This window comes from Larimichthys crocea, chromosome XI (assembly GCF_000972845.2).
Source record: "Larimichthys crocea isolate SSNF chromosome XI, L_crocea_2.0, whole genome shotgun sequence".
Lineage (NCBI taxonomy): Eukaryota > Metazoa > Chordata > Actinopteri > Sciaenidae > Larimichthys > Larimichthys crocea.
The window spans coordinates 17,127,757-17,147,600 of NC_040021.1; the positions used below are offsets into that span (position 1 = coordinate 17,127,757).

At 40.3% G+C, this 19,844-nt stretch overlaps 1 protein-coding gene and 1 long non-coding RNA gene across 3 annotated transcripts in view; one reads left to right on the top strand and one right to left on the bottom strand.

Annotated features, from left to right (window-relative positions):
• Positions 1-1,936: 1,936 nt before the first annotated feature.
• zgc:153383 (protein FAM177A1) lies at positions 1,937-5,468 on the bottom strand. Of its 2 annotated transcripts, none has more exons than XM_010746153.3 (5): positions 5,270-5,468; positions 4,786-5,010; positions 4,486-4,552; positions 3,307-3,404; positions 1,937-3,220 (listed from the first exon to the last, which is right to left on the bottom strand). In XM_010746153.3, the coding sequence occupies exons 1-5, from the start codon at positions 5,423-5,425 to the stop codon at positions 3,008-3,010; spliced, it is 759 nt and encodes a 252-aa protein (XP_010744455.2). In that variant the 5' UTR covers positions 5,426-5,468; the 3' UTR covers positions 1,937-3,007. The 2 variants fall into 2 exon arrangements, with proteins under 2 accessions (XP_010744455.2, XP_010744454.2); XM_010746152.3 differs by having other exon boundaries at positions 4,780-5,010; positions 5,270-5,466.
• The window catches only part of LOC113746945 (uncharacterized), an 82,986-nt gene continuing 68,573 nt past the window's right edge, over positions 5,432-19,844 (top strand). The window contains exons 1-2 of the long non-coding RNA XR_003463253.1: positions 5,432-5,507; positions 6,687-6,786. This is a non-coding gene — a long non-coding RNA (uncharacterized LOC113746945). The remainder of the gene's footprint in view (positions 5,508-6,686; positions 6,787-19,844) is intronic.

Here is a 19,844-nt window from a genome sequence, read left to right on the forward strand (position 1 = left end):
TCTTTAATGTATTCAAAACTAAAGAAAAACTAAAGTAATTATGAACAGATAAATGTGATAAACCATCCATTATATTTGTATTTTTTGATCATTTTTATGCATGTGGATGTCTTGTTTATGATACACAAAACTTGCCTTGCTTGCCTCGAGGGGTGGAGAAAGTTTTCAGTCCAACCAAATCCCATGAGAGTTAACTGACACCTTAAATATATAGGATTTTGGGAACAAACAACTGTTGGGGAATTTACAATCCCACCAGAGGCTTTGAGTATGTACATTATTTAAGCAAAAGCATATGAATAAATAATATATATAAAAACAGCCAGGAGCTGTTTTTTAAGGGAGTCTTTTTCAATTACAGCATATTTGGAAGAACGCCTACTTGGCCTTGCCCTGAGGCTCACATCACATCTGATACTGAGCAACTACTAATGAAAATATTCATCTGTGATATCTCATTGGATTGGAAACATAATAAAAGAGGAAAATCTGGCCTTATTTTTTTTGTTTTTTAACAGCATGAAGAATTCTGTCAGTGTTTCATGACTCGTGGGCGTGCAGGCTGTCAGTGGGCGGTATTGTCTGTCAGTCTGGATGCTGTGTGAGGCGGCCTTGTGTGGCCTCGCTGTGGCATGGATTGACTTCACGATGTGACCATTAGAGACGAGCTGTCCCATCATGCCATCACCATAATGACGTGGTGCAGCATGTAAGCAGCCACCAAATGGAGCGTCATCCGGCAGATGGCTTTGCTTTCATATCGTGTTTGTGTGGTTTGGAAGATACGTCTCGATATATGCAATTTCCAGACAGTGAAGGCTTTTGCAGTCATACTAAAAGGGAAACTTAGCAAAATGTAGCAAAAATAGTTTTATATTTTCAATTTAGATTTTACATTTTTTTGGGCAATAACTTCCTGGAGTCGGGTACACATCATTAAAATTCAGCCTTTTACCCTTCATTTTGTGTTCAGAATGAACAAACAGGGCAGAACATATTAATTACTGAGCTTCAGAAGTGCTGGCAGATGGATTTTGTTATCTTCGGACAGAGCCGGGCTATCTTTTTCCAATTTTTATGCTAAGCTAAGCTAATCAACTTCTGCTGTGTCAGATTTAGGCAGCTCTCCTGACAGAATACAACAGAAATGAAATAATAATAAATGATAACTATCACTATCATAATCACCTGATGTTTTTTTTGTTTTGTTTTTTATCCCAGGAGAACCGAAGAGTGAGTGAAGGAGGATTCATCCTGTAACTTCATCACATGGTGTCACTAAATCCTACACACCAATCCTTTAAAACATCAGAAAACTCTGCAATGTAATGACATGATTTAACACAAGCAACTTGTTCTCCAGCTATTTGTCCTACATTTTTAGCTTTTTCTAGAAAAATCTTGAAACAGAGTTGGGTTGAACTGGAAACATGTTGAAATAATCTCACAATAACTCAACAATGACTTTTGCAGTGTACAAACCTTTTAAACTGACATCACAATAAAACACATACATTGTAGGGAGACATATTGTTTTATGAAAAAGCCATTCATCATTGCTGTAACAAATGTGCATTCCATTATCAAACCCTCCAGCTCTTCTGTTGCATGTCTATGTTTCGAATATGAGTATGCGTGTTGTGTATCTCGTGTGGAGGTCATTCAGGACCACAGAAACCCACTCTGACCCGAGAATGGACTTATTGTGCGGCGGGTGGACGAGGCCTCTGACCTCAGAGCAGTCTGCGTACGGAACAACACAAGTCTCTTTGTTAGCCGTGACAAAGACAAGCCCTCACATCACTCACACTTGTAGCAACACTATGAGTCTTTCAACGAGCAGACCAATCAGCACAACTGCCAACATTGACTTAGGAAAATAATAAAGGTTTTCGTGACTGTGGAAACGTTGAAGCATGAAATTCTGACAAAGGGATGAGTAGAAAAGTCAGACAATAATTATGATTTTATTAACAGTTCATTACAGTATTACTAAATCAATAGAAAAAATGTTTAAATTAAGTGCTTCGTCAGTTCAATTAAATAAATACAGAAATATCAAAAATCGTACGAAAAACAGTTAAAAATGTAAGTTTGCAACTCTTTATACAGACTTAGTGTAACAATGCTCCCTGCCATTATCAAAGGCATACACACCACATCTACTATGTTATGTTCATAGCAGATAAGGCAGATGATAAGAGCAACATAGAACACATAAACCCGTTTTCATTGCTTTTTTTAACAAAATGTCAGACATGTGGTCCACAGGTGATTCCATAACCAAGGCTAAACGTGCTCGGTGCTTCCACACACACACACACACACACTGAGTGCAATGCAAGTTTCAGTAAGCATTAATACAAAAACATAGAAAGCTAATGAAAAGGTGAGTGTGTGTCAAAATGGCCAGCTCTTTGGTGCAGCCAGGTTTAACAAGAATGCACCAGTTTGACCAGATCTGGACGAAAACAGCTGTTGGACGTGCATCAAATATTTAAAAATGTCTTAAATCATTTTCAAATATATTTTTTCATCCAGAACTGTCACTGACTTGGCTGTATTGGTGATTTAGGCACAGTGTCTGGTCCGTCGGAGGCACAGGGGAGCGACATTTAACGGTCACTCCACAGCAAACGTTCAAATTTGGGAGGCTGCTGCAGCAACTGATAATGCAAATGCGGCTGGATAATGTAATAACTGAGGAGCTAATGATTTTCTGGCTCATAATGTATGTTTTCAAAACACATTTGTTTGTTTTAATGTATCTGATGCTCTGAATATGTTGCTTCATTATCCGGCAGGTGCTTCATCAGTTACCACACTGTTCCAAAGGGACACTCAGCAGTCACCGCTAACGTCCTCGCCAAACAACCACAATACAGCAGCGCTGCCCATCTAAAGCTGTGTCGTACACAAACCAAACGGTGCTTGGTGAAACAAGACAGTGTTCCTTCTTTAACAAACAGACAGACAGTAAGGGGCAAACGTCCATTTCTAGGGATGCTTAGGTTGCCGTGACGATCGCGGGGACTACGATGGTGCTTGAAGGTGCCTGACTTTCATCCTCGACCTGATAGGTCACATCAGGGTGAGCGGCGGACGCCTGTGTCTGGTCCGCTATGGTGATCGCTTCGTCTTCGTCTCCCTGACACTGCAGCTGGTCAAAGGATCGTTCTGCTTCTTCTGACAGCCGGTTCTCCTCTTTGTCTTCCTCCCTCTGACACCACAAAGAATTAGTTGGTAAGCCAGACACGAAATCACAATAACATAGTTTCATAACTACAGAACCTCAGTGCAACATACCTCTTTCTTCATCCTGTAGTACTCGTCGATGGCGTATTGATATTTGGCTGATGTGATCCCGAAGAGGGAGGCCATCCTTTCCCCCAGGTAATCACAGGCTGGAAAAGAATAAAGAAGCAACTGAATCTGCAGGTGATAAAATACAAGGCAAATATCCTCAACTAATGATGCATCACCCTGTTTGGACTAATCAATGACAAAGGACCGTTTAATCTTTGTAAGACAAACTTCTTCTTCCAATCCTCTCCTGTTTAATGTCAGCAGTACCAATTAGACTGAGGTTTCTCTTGTCATTTTCTAAACAAATCTCAGTTTCAGAGTTGATTTTTATCACAAGAAATGAGACAACATCACCAGTAACACGAGTTGGAGTACCTCATCTGAAACACACAAATGAGATTTTTGCAACAGCAGAATCCATTTAATGTGGTTTGTTGTTTTGGTCCAACAAAGCTCGACTTACAACCCGCCCTACTTACCTCTCAGTGAACTAAGCTAATAACTAAAATCAGAGGATGACACTAGTTTTAAATGTGTTCACTGTAAAAAGACAACAAACTCGTCTTGTCACTACATTGGAAACTTATATGTGTACGTGTGGTCTAAAATGAGCATGCAAAATAAGCCGATAACAAAGTGACACATAAATCAAATAAACTGATATGAATAAATGATACAGCAGAGGTTTATGGTAAAGTGAGACTCTTCCTACTGCAAGACAGAGATAAAACTGAGCTAAAGAAATGAATACCTGACTGGAACGTTACATTTCTAATATACTGAGCTAATTAGCAACTTGAACAACAGTGTGTGCAATTAATACGCAGCTCTAATCACCAATCATTCGAATGATAGTGTTAAACTGAAATCTCTGTTTGTTAGAAGGTCGGATTTAAAACCAGTGTGGAAGAAATGTTTTTTTTTTTCTTCTATCTGATATAATCATCATGGTATTCCTAAAAAAAGAGAAATTATTTATTTATTTATTACTTGTCACTTTATTATGAACTTTGTCCATGTCAGCATCTGACGGGTCAGTATTCGATCTGTTGACTAGCCCCTTAAATGCACCTTCCCCACAGCAGGTTACCATGGTAACCCAGTTTCAATCCCAGAAAACTTGAATCAAGCTTAGAAATAGATCCTCGGGCCTGTAAATAATGACCTTAATGAACAAACCTGAGATGGTGGACGTCGCAGCTCTCCACATGTGAAACCAGAAGTATGGACCCCAGGTCAACTTTGACTGCAACACACACATGTACAGCCAAGAGGACACTTTTAAATTTGTAAAGCATTACATGTATGTCTCCTATATTTCTATGAATATGAATTATTTACAGAAAACACAAATCCCTTGTCCCTCTTACTCACACACACACTGCCCTTGTCCTCATTTAGCTCCTCATACCCCACCCGCCCACACACACACACACACACACACGAATTCCCCGTCCCTCCATCGTTCCTCACCCTCACCGCATCGACCGGGGAGGACAAAAGGTCTTTCCTCTCTGGCTCCTTGTCCTCTCCCTCCTCCTCGTCGGTGCTGTACTCCTCCATGGTCTCCCCGTTGGAGAAATGAATGATCCTGCGAGGAACCTTCTCCCTCTGCTCCTCCTGCTGGTGCTGCTGCTCCTCTCTCTTGTCTAGCTCCCCAAGCTCCACACTCTCAAAGTCTTTACCCGGGTTAGGGCTCGGAGTCTGGGGAGGGCATCACAAATAAACAATAGGACAGTGTGTGTGTTATTATGATGGGACAATTTTATGAGGGAGTCAGTTAATCAATGCAGAAATCATAATTTTCTAGTGTATTATCATGTGGAACAGCGACACGACAAAGCTGACAAGTGACAACAAGCTGCAGGACATCATCATCATCATCTTCATCATCATCTTCATCACCCAGTAAACAAAACATGACGAGAGAATGTGTTGATGAAAGAGAAGGCTGTTTACCGACCTGCTGCACGTCCATGGTCTGTCCTATGGACACATTGACGTTAGTGAGGTACAGTGATATATCGGCCATTGTCGCCGTCTCCTTTGTATCTCTGGATGCTGCACCCACCGCACAACGACACCCCTCCGCGCGGCCACACCCGGAAGTGCCTCGCATCCTCCGCGGCCGTGCGTGACGTGACGTGACGTGACGTGACGTCCGCGCGAGGTGCAGTGAGTGTTTATCCTGCGCTGCAGAGGTAATGAAGCTAACTATTGCTGTAAAAGTTCTTATGTTTTACTCTGAACCTTACTGTATTAACGAATACATTTACTTAAACTCAAAACGACATTTTAATTTAAAAAAAAAAAAAAAATGCTACTAGCCTAATTGTTGTAGGCTGTCCACACTATAGAAAAATATAAAAAAAGTGCGTAGCTCGTCTGCACAGGTGTGTTAATTAAAGCTGTTATTAAATTCACCTTTTTATTTACAGCTTTCATTCATCTGTTAATAGCCTAATTTAATTGTACACAGTCCATTATCATGTTTTTTATACAACATTTTTATTTCTACGGCCACTTTATATCATTTTTATATAGTTTTCTATTTGTATGTAGCATTTTTATTTCTACAGTTACTTTCTACTTTTTATATAGTTTTTGTATAGATGTTTAGCAGGGGCAACTGCTTAACACAGTTATATATTTATTTTCTATGCAAATGTTTAAATGTAAATCAATCGTTCGGGGTCAATAAAGTGTCTATCTATCTATCTATCTATCTATCTATCTATCTATCTATCTAGAAAATGTCTGCTGTGCAACTAGTTCTTCATGAAGAGTTTGAGTCGTTATTATAATCATCACTCATTCTTAATTTTAGTCTTCACTTTGTTTTTTTCCCCCAGCACTTATTTATGTTAACTGTGCAAATTAAAAGGATGTCTGTGTGTACTTGTGTTGTCACTGTTTTTCCACATTTCTGTATCTCTATAGTGGTTTTTAATGTATTTTGTTGCCGTTATGCTTTTAGTACAATGATGGTGTATAACAGACCTTCACATCAGCCATTTTGACATGAAGTAGTAGTGTAAACACAGGTGTTACCAGTGATTCTGATTGAGGTTCAGTTCCATTCAGGTCAGACAGAGTCTGGGTGCTGCTGTGCTGCTGTGCTCGTTCACTGGAAACTCTCTGCTGCACTAAATGGAACTGAGCGACCTGCGTCGACCCTCATGTCAAAATGGCTGCTGTGAAAAAGGTCTATACTCTTGCAATAGACCCTTTTATGCCTTTCTTTTCGTACGCATTGAGAGGAAATTCACAAAACGTACAACTTTGGAATGGTTTGCTGAATACATGTTGACATGTCACAGTAGGAAAAGCACAGGTGTAAATGATAACAGTGATGGAAACTGAACACAATGTGGTTTTAGGTACTCTGCATGCTGGCTCACTTTCTCACGGGTCTACTTGGCACAGGCGCAGGGGCCCGAGGCGTCAGGGGGCCTCACATCTCATCTGTTTCTGTTTAAAGTAAGTTTAATGAACATTGGTTGTTCTTGTTCTTTTAATCTGGATCCTGTAATATTGAGTATTTGCTGATGCTCTTGGTCTCATAGCTGTATAACCTGAATAAGATTATGACTGCAGGACTTTTACTTGACAGAGAGTACAGACAGTACTTTCACAGTGAGGTGTTAGTACTTTATTGAAGTAAAGAATCTGAATATTTCTCACACCCCTGCAGTATTTTGCGTTGAAGCAGAAAGCTGGGTAATCATCCCAAATCTGAATTTACTATTTAACACCACTAGGTGTCAGTAGAGCTCCATCAAATGCAGACATGCATTTGGCAGCTGTGTCTCTGTGTGGGCAGTACATTATTTGGCTCTGAATTCTGAGTTTTACAGATCACCAGCAGAACCCGATATATTTGCTCTATAATCAGTCATCACTCTTATCTTACCTGGTCTCACCCTGGACTGCTGCACAGTCACTTCAACAGGGAGAATTTACTTCAAACTACAACCAACAGTATGATGTCATCAGATATTAAAACTGGAGTCTCATTTTGTGGCTTCACACAAATGTTTGCTTGAGGTGCATGAGGAAATCACTTACATTTTTAAACAGTTTTATTAATTATGAGCCAAAACATGCTTCCACATCTCAGATATCCCTGAATCTTCTCACACTCAGGTTCTTAGAGCATCATTCTCCATTACTATGGATATTAAATTAGCTCTCTTCCAGGATTTACAGATTCACCTATTCTCACATAATTTATTTGGATTGGTCCAAAGCAGAAGTTGTGTTGCAGTTTTTCATTGGCTCTGCTCTTTTTTCCCATTAACAACTGACGGCATTTAAGCAGACTATTTGTAATCAGTCACACGATTGCTCACGTCAGCTGTTTATTGGACAAAACATTATTAATCTTCAGCTGTCAAAAATTATGGATTTCTCAAAAGGGTAAAATCACAAGCACTAGGATGCAGCCGATGTGTCTCATGCAAAAGGTTACTGCTATCATATGAGGTTGCAAGTCATTGAACTTTGAGAAGCTGCAGGTCCCAATATCCATTATTGTATTAATAGATGGACTTACTTACATACAAAGAGCTGGCAGTTACTTTTTAAATTTCACTGCAGCTTTAAAACCACAAAGTGATGGTCTGGGAGGCATTTGGACAAGCAAAGGAAAAATACAGCAACCAAAAAAAAGCAGTATATCAAGGGCTTAGTAAGAGACAGTGCATTTTTCTGGTTGGCTTCTCACCTTAAATTGCCCTCTTCAAGATTTACTTGAAAGTGGCGTGAAATCACCTGTGTCAGGCTGGCTGTGGAGCTGTTGTTTCATGCAGACCTGATTTGATTGGAGCATTCTCCAAACCTGATGGGAGCCAAAACTAAAAGGGTAAACAGTTCAGGATTCGATTTAACTGCACCAAATAAGGTGTAAAAAGGGGCCTCAGTGGTAACTGCTTTGCGGATGTGTTCACCTTTTTTTGGCTTTGGGAGAAACTAGTTTGTGTTTCAATAAACCTACTGATTTGACTGCTCAGACTGGATAAGTGCGTATTATGAAATCAGTTAAAAAATAATGGCTTTCAAATGATGGAAGTATGGTGCAGATATTAGGACTGCACAGAGCTATTATTCCTAAACCTTGAGCAAAGTTTATTCAGGTGTCCTGAGCAAGCTCTGAAAATTGTGGAAATAGTGTGTGTGCAGCAGCAGGAGACTTGTATGCACCATACATGTCTGGATTTAGTCGTGTAGTTTTGTGCAGGGTGTGTTGTCTCTGCCTCTTGCTAAGCAGGACATTTTCCCAGCTTTTAATGATATTACACATATTATGGTACGTTCCTTTCCAGCGATGTCCCTTTACACCCTGGGTGATATGAGCTCTGCTGTTGACATGAATTATCCCTCTCACTGGCCCATTGCCTCCACATAGTTAGAGCTCTGTATGGCCTCAAACATGCTTTCCACCAAGACTGTAGGAGTGTTGTTAACAGCTCTGCAAAAACAAGGGAACAGATATGGGAAGGTTTTTAGAGGTGGTGAATGAACAAAAGGAGCTGGTATAAAATGTACAATCTGCACTGCACTATATCCAGATAATAAATACACTCAGTGGTCATAAAAGCACCACAGAAGACACACATTTGTCTTCTTGGGTGAAAAAAGAAAAGAAAAATTAGCTTTCTGCTTTGACCCTTCTTTCCCTTCACCAGTGAAAGTCACATTAATCAGGAATTAATCACTGACTTTTCTTCGACTTGCATTAAGTCTTCATACGGTATGTCACTTTTCACTTAGCACTGACATGCTCAGCAGTTATAGTTCTCTCTCTCTGCGCGTAATTCGCGGTTCGTCACAATGAACGGCTTAATTAGTAAATGATGATGTTACTTAACATAGAGTTAAAATGAATATAACATTAGAACCTTGAGAAATAACTCTACCTTATCTATGAAAAGGCATTAAAAAGACTCAAAATAAATCAATCTACCCAGCGCCGGTTCTGGCTACATTTGCACCCTGGGCGAACAACACCCTGCGCCCTCACGGAGACTGTGCCCTGGGCGGTCGCCCACATTGCCCATAGCTAAAACCGGCCCTGAATCTACCTCATACGCGCAATATTCTTAACTCTGCCATTTATAGACTTAAGATGACTGTTTCAAGGCCCAAACCTTCTATTCTGACATGGCACATCCTGCAGTTTTATGACTAAAAGGTTTTAAGAATTTTTTTGAACAGCGTGTCCTTGTTTTCACACAGAGGCAGATAAAAGCAGCCTTCATCATGTCTTGCGGGCAAACGGAAATGATAACTTCTGATGGCAGATTTTTGAAGCTGCAGCTTTTAGCTGGCTAATTAAGCTAATGTTGGCTCTATGAGCTGGTAACAACACAGCTGACTTTTTATAGTTTCAGGCTGATTTTTTTGGAAAAATATCTCTTGTAAAATTGTGTTTTATTATGCACCTACAGTTTAAATACACAATAATGCACTAAAGGAGGGAGGCTATAGTCTAGGCTATGCATGTGTTGGGATAAAAGTTAGCATCCTCACCAGTTGATTAAGGTCATTAAGGTTACACTGCAGTGTAGAACTACTTTCTTGTATTGTAGGCATTATAAGGAAATATATTAGATCAGGATATTGTTTCATTCTAACATCACCCTGTTTGGTTACTTCACTAACACAGGCCTACTTATGAAAGTTTATACTTATATTTTCACTTTTAGTGTGACAAGAGAAGGATGAGATTTAACCAGTGTGTTTGGCTAACATCACACAACCTTCAATAATGAGTTTGGCTGGATTAGTTGGTGTGAGAGCATCAAATACTGTTCATTAAAGATCAGGACAGAGCTGCTTAAGTTAACATAGAGCATTGAACAGCTTCCACAGTGGATGCACTTGATGTGGCTACATTGGGCTTTTTGAAGAAAACCGAATAACCTGCAAACTAATGTAGTTAGTTCATGAGATGCTCCTTGGCTTGAAAGTAACACTATGTAACGTAGGTTATAAAGCTAGACATGCTAATAATTGAAGCTTATGTTCCATTTCTTGTTTTTTTGTTTTGTTTTAGAAAAGTAAAAAAAAGACTTTTTAGAATTTTTTTCTCATTACAGCCTTACCACACCTCTTCTGAAATAGAGAGAGAAATATAACTTGACAGGCCTGCCGTGCGTAGTTACGCTTGCACAACCACTGTTCGGGGGAGGGGTTTATCTAACTGTCAATTAAAACATGTCAGCATGCTGCTTGCCAACCAGGAGCAATCATATGTGAATTAAAAGAGACTTTAAAACCCCATGTCAGAGCAAAGTGTGACAAGCGGCAGGAACCTCCAAGGTAAGCACAGGCAGGCCTGACTTTCTGCATTACAACAACACAAAAGAAATGAGGTGGCATCTCTTCTGCGAGAAAGCGGGAGAGAATACTAAATACTATTTCACGGAATATTTGGGCACCAGCTGTGCTGATAAAAAGGCTTTCATTGCTTACTCTGCTTTTGGGTGGATTTAGCAAGCAGTGTAACCATAGCAGAATGAAAAGCTCGAAAAGGACATAAAAGTATCAGGGGTTTATACGCCTTTTTACAATTTGGTGGCTGCAGCAGATTTAAATTGTTAATAGAGCACAAACCATGATGCAGAAAAAAACAAACACCCTGCTATGGTGTGTGTGTGTGTGTGTGTGTGTGTGTGTGTGTGGTGTCATTTATCTGGAGATTATTTTCGAAGCATTAAGCACACCTCTCCAACTGTACATGTATGAGCATATGTTTGTATTTGTGAGCATCTAGTTTTAAGCAGAATAATCAGTCATGATCTTGTGTCTCCTCATCACCACCTCTGACTCTCCAAAGCATTTATCTGCTCTCATCAATCCCCCGTCTGAAAGAAACTGCCCATCACAGAAATTAATTTTTCTATGTCTGAGTCCATACATCAAAATAGTTAATTCAGCGCCCCGGTGTTTGTATGGCCATGTTAAAGCAGCTCATTACAAGTGAATCAGAAGAGCAAAAGGGCAAGGACATAATAATATTCGCTCCAACCAGAGAAAACCATGTACCGTGGGCGAGAAAAACGTCTTTGTGACTACTGGCACTCGTTACTGTGCAATTTGAATTTGAATCATTTTTATGCACTTGAAATATTTCCTTGACTCAAAATACCTCTTTGAGGTCAAACTCAAATACATTTCATCTGTGCTCTCAGCGCTGAATGAGTTTTTGAGACATTCAATATGTTCCAGACAGAAATGTACTGATATATGTGAAAAGTGTAATGCTTTAAAGAGACACCAAGCGATGGCTGTAATTATTTACAGGCTTAGTAAAGATAGGCCGAATGGTGCAGACACCATAAATAAACATTTTTTGGAAACTATGAAACTATGAGGTTTTCTCAGCTGTCAGAGTATGAATCTGTTCACCTCTGGTCTTATGTTCATCCTTATAGTTTCATTCTAGATGGCAGTGCTCCTATACACTCAGCTGCCTCCATTACTGTTACTAAAACAAAGTAATTAAGCATGAAAGTCAATCTGATTGATTTGGATACGATTAAACAGCATGCAAGTGTGCCTAAGTGATTATATATGTAAATGTAGTATAGCATATAAGAGAAACCAAATGGCATCAAAACGTGCCTGTCTCCACTTGTTGCTGTATGATGCAAAGCTTAAATACAAGAACGAATCCATCAGTCGTATTTGGACTGGGTTGTTTGTGTCCAGTTTCTTTCTCAGGTTATTCTCAGATCGGTTCACAAGGTCAGCCTCCTGATTTATTTATCTTGTGTGTTGCTGTCAGGAGAGGATTAAGCTTGTTGTGTTAGAATCCATGAAATAAGAGAACGAAGCAGTAAACAGTGAAGGAGGTGATCTAAGATGACGAAATCATGAGATCACACGACTTGAACACGATTTGAACAAAATAGGAACCTACATTTTGATGTCTATGCTGTGTTTTTAGTGTTTGGCTGCACTGTGTGGAAAAAGAGCCCACAGTGTCTACAGCTCCAGGATTGAACCTATTTCACTGAGCTGCAAGCAAAGTGCCAGTGCCCTCGCTAGATGCTCTTGTTCCTGCACAGCACTATAACCAGCATGTGTGTGATTGAGAGAAAGAGAGGGGAGGTGCAATGTTTCTGTAAGTTATTAAAAACGTATCCGAAATGCTGCTATATCACTTAATTCTCCCGCCTGAACCTGTGATATTTTCTAGCAAGTCCACCCAAACCTCTCCTGCACATCACCACTACACACACTCTGTTCAGGTGCAGAGTAGGATTTTCTGTCTCTGTGCACATTTTTCCTTTCCAGACGTTTAACAGAGACCAGGTCAGCCTACACTGACAGTTTATTGGCTACATTAGTGGAGGGGCGAGTGGAGTGAATAATTTAAATGTCATCATTTTAAAACAGTCTCCTTGCAATATGATGTCATCAAACCCCCCCAGGGTTTAAGTCTAGTCTGACCCAGTGTAGACGACTACCATAAAGTGAATTTCACCAGCCTGATCAAGCTCTGCTTTCAAAATCCTTTTCATCTCAGTTTTTTGTAGCATATATGTCAAACCGTGACAATCCTTAGTTATTCGAATGAGAGAGAATATCTTTTATGTTTTGATGTCTTTCCCACAGACATTTTCAGACGTTGGAGTGTATTTCTATGGGTTAACAGCTCAATTGCTTCCAGCCCATTTACTTAACTGACACCTCAAAACAAGGAGGTTGGGTCAGGACCACTTTGTAGGTGGAGCTGCTGCTTCGGGGCAAAACCTACCGATGATGGAGTGGCTTGCTGTTGATGCTGAAGGCAGGACTGTATAGATGAGTGTAGATGTATTACTGAAGTAGCTTAAAGGGTTAGTTTGGATTTTTTTAAGTGGGGTTGAATGAGGTACTTATCCATAGTCAGCACCTACAGTAGATCCCCCAGTTTGGAGAATCAGATACAAGAACTAGCACGGATGTTAAGCAATGCACTGCTGTGGACCGGGATATCATCAAAGTATCAAAGTATTTTCACCTCTTTATCTTTACAATGGGAAACTGCTCATTTTATTGATCTATGCTGCCTTTAAAGCCACCAGTCTTCATTGACAAAAAGAGCCATTTTACCTTGTAGAACAAGTGGCTGGGACACAGCTGCCTCCATCTGTTTATATGTGTTGCTACACGGTGAGGTGACTGAACTACCAGTCACTACTGAACTACCAGAGTGCCAGTGCAGGAATATCACCACAGACACCAGATATCAAAGCCCTGGTATTCTGTGAAATGCAGATTTACCTGATGGTGATAGCCTCAAATTAGCATTGTGAGCACTCATTTGGAAAAAGCTTGAATGTAATGGACATCATTTCTGTGTAAAAGTCTCGCACTGCAGGTTTCAATGCCTCCTCTAAGTCATTTATTCATTTGTGCAGTCGATATGGTAGATATTTGTTTGGGTATGTAAATACAAAAGTTTCCCCTCGTGGATCTCTCTTCAACTGTGTGCATGCTCATGTATAAAACGCTAAAGAGTAAAAGAGAAGGCGACAGAGAGAAAGAGATTCACAAACCACTCACTGTTCTGGTTTCTGACATCTGCAGCTTCTGAGCTCTTCACAAATCAGAACAGGCTGCTTCTTCTTCCTTAGACAGGTTGGAAGACGACTGTGCTGTCAGAACATCTATCAATAAAATACATCACACACACGCACACACACATTCGCAGAACACAACACAGTGAGCCAGAGGCCGATAGACAGACACACACACATACACACACACACACCTCTGACATGAAGATGAATGGCACACATCAATGTTTCCATCTTCTGCTCACTATGGGGGCCCCAAGGAGGGGCCTGCGCCGCAAAGAGGAGACAGGTTCCCCTCGCTGCGCTGTCATGACCATGAAAATTACTTATCATAATTTATATGACGTGCTTAAAGGAGTTCTGCAACATGCTGGAAATTTAGCGTGGAGGAAACATGGGAAAATGGGCTTGAAGCAGGTGAAAGGCACTTTACTGTAGAAGTAGCAGCTTTATGGCTTCTGCTCTGAAGTCTGCATCCAAGGGTAGAGCGTTGTCTGCTGACATCCTTGAGCTGCTGGGAGTGTGTCTGAACACAAAGCAGAACACAACACACACACAAACATATACACACAAAATCTGAGGATTGTTTTTGTTTTAACGCAGACCTTATTGCTCACAGACCCACGGTGACGGGCAGATTGATGGTTTGAAGGCTGACACATTTTCAGATGATGAACTGGTGCTGAGTTTGTTGCTGGTAATTCAGCTGTAATTACGCAGAGAGTTTGTTTGTTGGACTCCAACGAGAGCACAGCCACGCTTTAACTGACATTTTGTCAGGAAACTGAAAAATGTGTTATTTATGCTCTGCTGATATGTGTAAACCTTTTTTCCCTGTTGTTTTTTTTTTATTTATCATATTTATTTCCTCTAACAAATTGCTATTTGAGATAAAAAGCAAACAGAAAATGGGCATGTAATTAGACTGAAATGTATTCTTTTATTTGTCCATTTAGAAAAAGTTTTCTAATCTATTTTGAACTTTATCATCACAGATAATACCAAAACAATCTGTCATAGTCATGACTAAATTCTTTTGACTTTTTCAACAAATAACACAAGTGAACTCGGCCCCAGGTGAACTCTAGTACCCTCTGCATGCAAGAGCAACTTCCGCCCAAGCCCACTGAGATGTTTACCTCCCCAAACTAGACTCAACCTCGACAAATCTCCTTACAATAGAGAAGCCCGGGGTTATGGGAGGATACAAACAAAGGCCGCAGAGTTCAAGGGCCACAAATTGGGGCCAGAGAAATGTTTCTGTCACTGACCAACCACAGCAGCGCAGTTAGCCGTGTCATTTTGCTGTCCTGTCTCGGTGATAGATGGATGGTGGTGAACCTCAGAGGAAATTCTGACGTCTGTGTGTATGCACATGCACTCCCCAATCACACAAATGCGTGTGCCAAGCCTTGGACGCCTCTCAGCACGTGTGTACAAATGAATGTGTGGGCACGCTGCGTTCCTCTGGAGGCAGGATGCCGTTTCCACATCCTTCTCTGCCTATAATTAGCCGTCCTGATAAAACACCGGTTTGCTGGCGCTTGCAGGATCAAACAGTGATGAGCAGGCAGCTCTCTTCACAGCACACTGCAGACGCCAGGTGGCTGCCCTTGAGTTGAGTGCTGGGCTATATGCAGTATGCATCTGGAGGGCAATTAATCAGAAAGAGGCAATAGTGATATTATATGATGCCACTCTTGCAATCACAATTATGAGAGATAGTCCTTGTGATTTGATGTAGGCTTTAATTTGTGTTATTAATGGGCTCAGTAAATGTTTAGGAGGCTTTGTCATTGATTCCAATTTTGCATTTTCAGTGTCTCAACTCATTAAGGTTCCCTCAATAGACTGACTATATTACTAGATACAACATTACAGTGTCTCTCAGCAGTGTCTCATTTTCTTCACAAATACAGCCACACAAGCACGCACCCCTGCACACAGAAAAATACACAACTCTTATCTAAATCACCAGCAGGTTAGCGACAGTATGAAAATCACTACTCTCTCCTTTTGCTATTGGGAGGTTAATCTACAATTTTCAGGAGAGCAGGGGAGAACCTTTTAAGTTTTTCTCACCCAATTTGATTCCATTCTTCCTATTTAGATTTACTGGCAACAAAAAGATGGCTTTGTGTGCACTGTGGGTCATAAAGGTGCAGACATCAATCCAGTCTCTGTATCAGGGCTTTATTGTCCTCATTATTTATCATCCATCCTCATTAAAGCAAATCGTAGGACCAATGGAGGACCAATACAGAGATCTTCAGAGTTTTTATGATTGAACAGTATCTCTCCAGAGAGCATGCAGCAGCTCTCCCTTCTCTTTATCTACATAACAGAAGGCAGAACTAGTTAAATGTGTTGTACAAAGTTTGAAGATCCCCTGACTTTTCCTTTAGTGACACCAGCAGGTAACATTCTTTGCTTTGACAACCATTAGACTGATATGAAATATAGTACTGAGACTCGTGTTCCCATTGAGATGAACTGTATAGTTTAGTGATCCCCTGACTTTCAATTACAAATTGTGGAATACTTTATTACTTTATGACCAACTAATTACAAAACTAATCACATTCCCATCAGCCTCAGTTGTACTTTGGATTTAGTGCCAAATGTTATCATGCTAGCACCCTAAACCAAGATGTTAAATCCAGTAAACTTGCTTAATGTTAGCATATTAGCATTTTCACTGTGAGCATTTTAGCTTGCTGACATTACCATTTAGCTTAAAACACAGTCGCAGTCAGTCTCACTCACAGTCACTAGTATATTTTAGGCTTTTATGTTTTGGAATATAAAGACTGTGTATTCAAACAAAAGTGATTAATCATCTGGAGGGTCTTTTTGTTTTGAAAAATAAAATATAAAATCAATTATTTACACAGTCCCTTAATGACAGAACGTGAATCTTTCATTAAGTTCTGTGATTCGGTGATAAGAGTTGAGTACATAAAAGGTAAAAGTGTTACTGGGTGCATGGACTTTGTCCTTTTGATTTTATTCTTGTATTTTGATGTCAAGATATCCCTTCAGGAAAGATTCAGGGTCACCATGCTCTGTGAAATTTCGACCTAACAGGTTTACTAATGTAACATCAGTCCAGAAAGAAGGAGCAAGGTTTTTAGACTTGCCTTGACTGTGAATCCTGGCTCGCAGGATTAGAAGCTTGATATGAAATTTTAACCTAAAAATGAACTCAAATCTGTCAAAATAAAAATCCCAAACTTCTTGTTGATCAGACTGGTGTCTAGTACAACTTCTACCCCATACAGTGATGTCAAATGACTTTACTCCACTTTCAGTTCCTTTTTTTTCTCCAACTTTTACTTTAAACTGTCATCGAGATGGCTCCGCAATGACAACAAAACTCATTTACAGCATGTAGTGGCCAACTGCCTCCGGCTGAAAGCTGCTGTGCTAAATTGACACTTTTGGCTTTGTGTGACGGAAGCGCTCGTGAAAAACAGAAACACTCACTGTAAACTGTCATTAAAGAGGCAGCACTTCGCTTATACTTTGAAATCCTGTCTACTGCACCGTCTCGAATGGTGAAAAAGAGGTTATAATTGGCCATCATGCAACAATAATAGCTGTCATGTCAGCCCCTTCACTATAGGCTGCATCCCTTCTTCTTTTGTCCCCTTGTTTCCTTCTCTTCCATGCTGTCTACTCTCTTTTAACAAAGTAAATAGACAAAGTGAGACACTGACAGACAGAGTCAAATGAGAAGGAGGCGCTAATCTGATTTAATCAGACAGGCAGTGTGTCAGTGGACTTCAGGTCAAAGAATAGCCTTGTGAGCTGCGCGAGGATGGGGCCGTGGGGTGCAAGAGGGCGAGGGAGGTGAGAGGTGAGGAAGAGGATGGGGTTCGGCGGGCAGGAAAGGGTAGAGGTGTTGCATGAGGGAGTGGGTGGCTGCTGAATTGATCACGAGGGAGAGTTGCCTCTCTCTACACCGAATTAGAAGCAGAGACAGAGTTCAGATGTTCCACTTTTACAAGCCAAATCCAGACTTGACTTGTCTCATTACTTGGCTTGTTGAACTGAGTATATTTTTTTTAGTCATAAAAGTGGCAGCAACCAACAGGGAGTACATGAAGGAAAACATAAACTGACTGACTGGAGGCAGTTAAGAATTTATTTTATTTAATGTTTGTGTCACAGCTTGAATTTGAAAATAACAGATACAGAACAAGTTAAATATTTATAAAATATCTAAAATATTTTTATGTAAACAATAGATCACAAATACGTTTCTTCATGTCTTTTTCGGTCGCTGCTAGATTTAGCTTAAAAAAACTGGCACATTTCCTGCCCAGCACTAAACCATGACCAACACAGTTAGCAACTATAGTGAAAACAAGCGGCAACCCCCCCTGGCCACTTGAAGCTGGCTACAGAATGAATCAATCTCCATAAGCCCCCATGTTAAAATCTCCAACTTCACAGCAGAAATAAACATGTTTACAGCCTGGTACAAAAAACGGTTTTGGTCTCTGTAGCTAATTTTCCCGTTCGTTACAACTGTACTGAGGCTGTTGAGGCTTAAAGTTACGCACAATTTACAGCGTGGCCACTTTGATTGACAGATGGGTGCCATCACAGATAGCTTGTTTGAGTAACCAGTCTTCATTCAGCCCACCTCAGGTCCACCCACACAGGCAGGACCACCAAGATAGTGACAATCAGAGCCACCACACTCCAGTGCAAGTATATTTCTTTTTAGTTGTCTTCATTTTATTTAGGTCCCTGTGAGCTGCAAGATGGTTGCTACTTTGTTGATATTTCACTAGAAGCACTTGGAGGGGAAAACAATTCATCCCTCTCTATGGACCTTGTATTGCACAAAGGTGCGTCCTTGTCACTGTCTCCTAGCAAACAACAGGAAAATGTCTAAAAGCAGTTGTGTGGTGGGATGCACTACCAACAGGGTAAAGAACTCAAGTTTTTATAAGCTGCCAAACTAAAAAAAACTGAGCCTTTAAGAAGATAAGTGGATACAGGAAATAAAACGTGATGCAGCATCAGCAGGAAGAAAACTGTGGCATCCTGACACTCAGTATGCTTACATTTTACAGACAGACTGTCGAGGTTGAAGCTAACTAAGCAATGCAAGACCTGGTTTTGATCTTCCCTCTCTGTTACACATGCTGAAATAATCCATGGACATGCTGAAATGTAATGCTTTTAGCTAGCTAGCATTTTATTAGCGTTTCAGTCCTCGGTTGCATATTGTGGTGCCATTTTTCCTCATAGTTTTTTCCAAAGTATGACATGTTGCACCCTGTGAATCCCAAGACAGTTGATAACACTTTAAATGTACATTCAAATCAAATTAGCAATCAATTAATCTGATTTATACACCATAAACCAATTGTCAAACAGAACCTAGAGCCTTTATCATCTAATATACTTATTTGTACTGTCTGAAATGCTGTGAGAACGTTTTATATTTTGTCTTTAATCAACTTTCCACGGTTTTCTGTTGTGTCTATGTTCGACCAAATGCATGCAGCAATTCTGGTAAGAGGAAATACAATATCCCAATAATGCTGGAGTCTCCACACGCATCCAGTGATCAGAAAAAGATTTGTAGGCCCAGAGAGAGCAGAAACAAAGGATCGAGTTTTCCCATTTGCTCTCAGTAGGAAATCTGTAATGTGAGGGCAGAGGGCTCAGTGGGCTCTTGTCTGATAAGTCAGGGCATTCTGTGTTAGTTGCATTGATGAAAAAAAATCCTATAAAGGGTTTAAGTTTTCACGCTGCTGGAGTCAATACAGATTTTCTACTGGTTGCCAGGACGGCTTCTCTTCTCGCTCGTTTTCTGTTTTCTATCTGTCTTTGTTTCTCTCCTGGTAATTCTTCTTCCCTGTGAAATTCTTCCTCAGTATTCTCCCTCTGTCTCTCACTGTCTCCTTTTGGTTATTTCTGTTTCTCGCTCTTCTTTTCACATACTGT